Source organism: Opisthocomus hoazin, chromosome 26 (genome assembly GCF_030867145.1).
Source record: "Opisthocomus hoazin isolate bOpiHoa1 chromosome 26, bOpiHoa1.hap1, whole genome shotgun sequence".
NCBI lineage: Eukaryota > Metazoa > Chordata > Aves > Opisthocomiformes > Opisthocomidae > Opisthocomus > Opisthocomus hoazin.
In genome coordinates this window covers 8,235,042-8,236,324 of record NC_134439.1, presented here as the reverse complement: position 1 = coordinate 8,236,324, position 1,283 = coordinate 8,235,042, and the positions used below count along the sequence as shown (strand labels likewise).

At 58.6% G+C, this 1,283-nt stretch overlaps 1 protein-coding gene across 2 annotated transcripts; it reads right to left on the bottom strand.

Moving 5' to 3' along the window:
* Positions 1-326: 326 nt before the first annotated feature.
* Positions 327-1,081, bottom strand: LOC104338148 (feather keratin Cos1-1/Cos1-3/Cos2-1). 2 transcript variants are annotated; one of them, XM_075443891.1, is made up of 2 exons: positions 1,009-1,081; positions 327-634 (listed from the first exon to the last, which is right to left on the bottom strand). In XM_075443891.1, exon 2 carries the CDS (start codon positions 630-632, stop codon positions 327-329), a length of 306 nt encoding a protein of 101 aa, XP_075300006.1. In that variant the 5' UTR covers positions 633-634; positions 1,009-1,081. The 2 variants fall into 2 exon arrangements, with proteins under 2 accessions (XP_075300006.1, XP_075300007.1); XM_075443892.1 differs by having other exon boundaries at positions 327-653; positions 1,009-1,038.
* Between the last annotated feature and the right edge of the window lie 202 nt (positions 1,082-1,283).

The window sequence follows — 1,283 nt, the reverse complement described above, 5'->3', positions numbered from 1 at the left end:
AGATCCTGCCAGGTGTCCATCTGCCTGCCCCACAGATGAAGCAGGGCCAGCAGGTCTTCTCTAGGATGCCTTTGTGGGGTTCAGGGCCCAGGGGAGCACAAGAGAAAAAGGACATAGGAGGAAAAGGAGAGAGTGGAAAAGGGGAAAAGTAGGCATGGGCTGTGCTTACTGAGAGCCCAGGCTGGCCCATCCCATTGCAAGTGCTGCTGGCTGGGGTTGCTCAGCCCCTCTGGAAGCAACAACACCTTGATCTGCTACCAGTCGAGGACCACTTCGTGGGTCCCTGGGCATGTTCCCCAGGGCCATCGCCAGCAGCTTTAGCTGCTTTAGCAGGGGAGGCACCTCGTGCCGCAGTAGCGGCTGCCGAAGCCGGAGAGGCCAAAGCCCCCGGAGGAGATGGGCACTCCCTGAGAGCTGAGGATGCTGCCAACAGCGGCGGAGGTGGAGGATCCCACGGCGGTGTTCTGTGGGAAGGAGCTGAGGATGGGGCCGGGCAGGGTCACCACCACGGGGGAGGGCTGGATGACGACGGTGGAGTCCTGGCACTGCCTGACACAGGGCTCATTGCAGCTGTTGGCCAGCGGGGTCGGGCCGCAGGGCTGGCATGGCAGGCACGGGTTGTAGCAGGACATGTCTCGGGGCTGGAGGGGCACCTGCGAGAGAGGGCAGGGGGAAGCAGAGCCGAAGGGGTGTGAGAGGAGCAGGCCGTCACCACATCATAAGAGAGACAAGGCATGAGCTGGAGACAAGAGGCAGGGGAACTGTAGGCCTACGGGTTTCTCCTTCCCCTCATCCCAAAGGAGTGCTGCCAAGAACAAGCAAGCTGAGGGAGGTCCCCGCCTAGCCCATCACTCACCTCAATGAAACCCCTGCCTCTCTCCATTGCACACCACCTCTCTCCTTCCCTCTCCCACGGTAAGCAGCCCCATGACCCTGCCTAAGACACGGTCTGTTATAGAAATCCCTGAGGAGCAGGACAAGGAGGAGGAGAAACGGCTCCAAGCTCACCTGGTTCCCAAGGAGATGGAGGCAAGAGGAGTGGATGAGAGAGTGAGGAGAACGGCCCGCATTTATACTGCTCCTGCACCGCCCCAGGCCCACAGTCACTGCATGGAGGCAGTAATTTTGCAACAGACTCACCTCCAAAGCAAAATATCCTACCTAATGGCACAGGTTGTGTTTTGCTTTTCATCAAGACTGTCATTACATTTCCTCATGTCTGACATGACCATTAGGTGACAGAGGCTCTTCTGAAGTATTGGGATGAGAGGCCCAAGATTTCT

Excerpts from the sequence above, each read along its gene's own strand:
- LOC104338148 (XM_075443891.1), bottom strand. The coding sequence starts at position 632 with ATGTCCTGCTACAACCCGTGCCTGCCATGCCAGCCCTGCGGCCCGACC.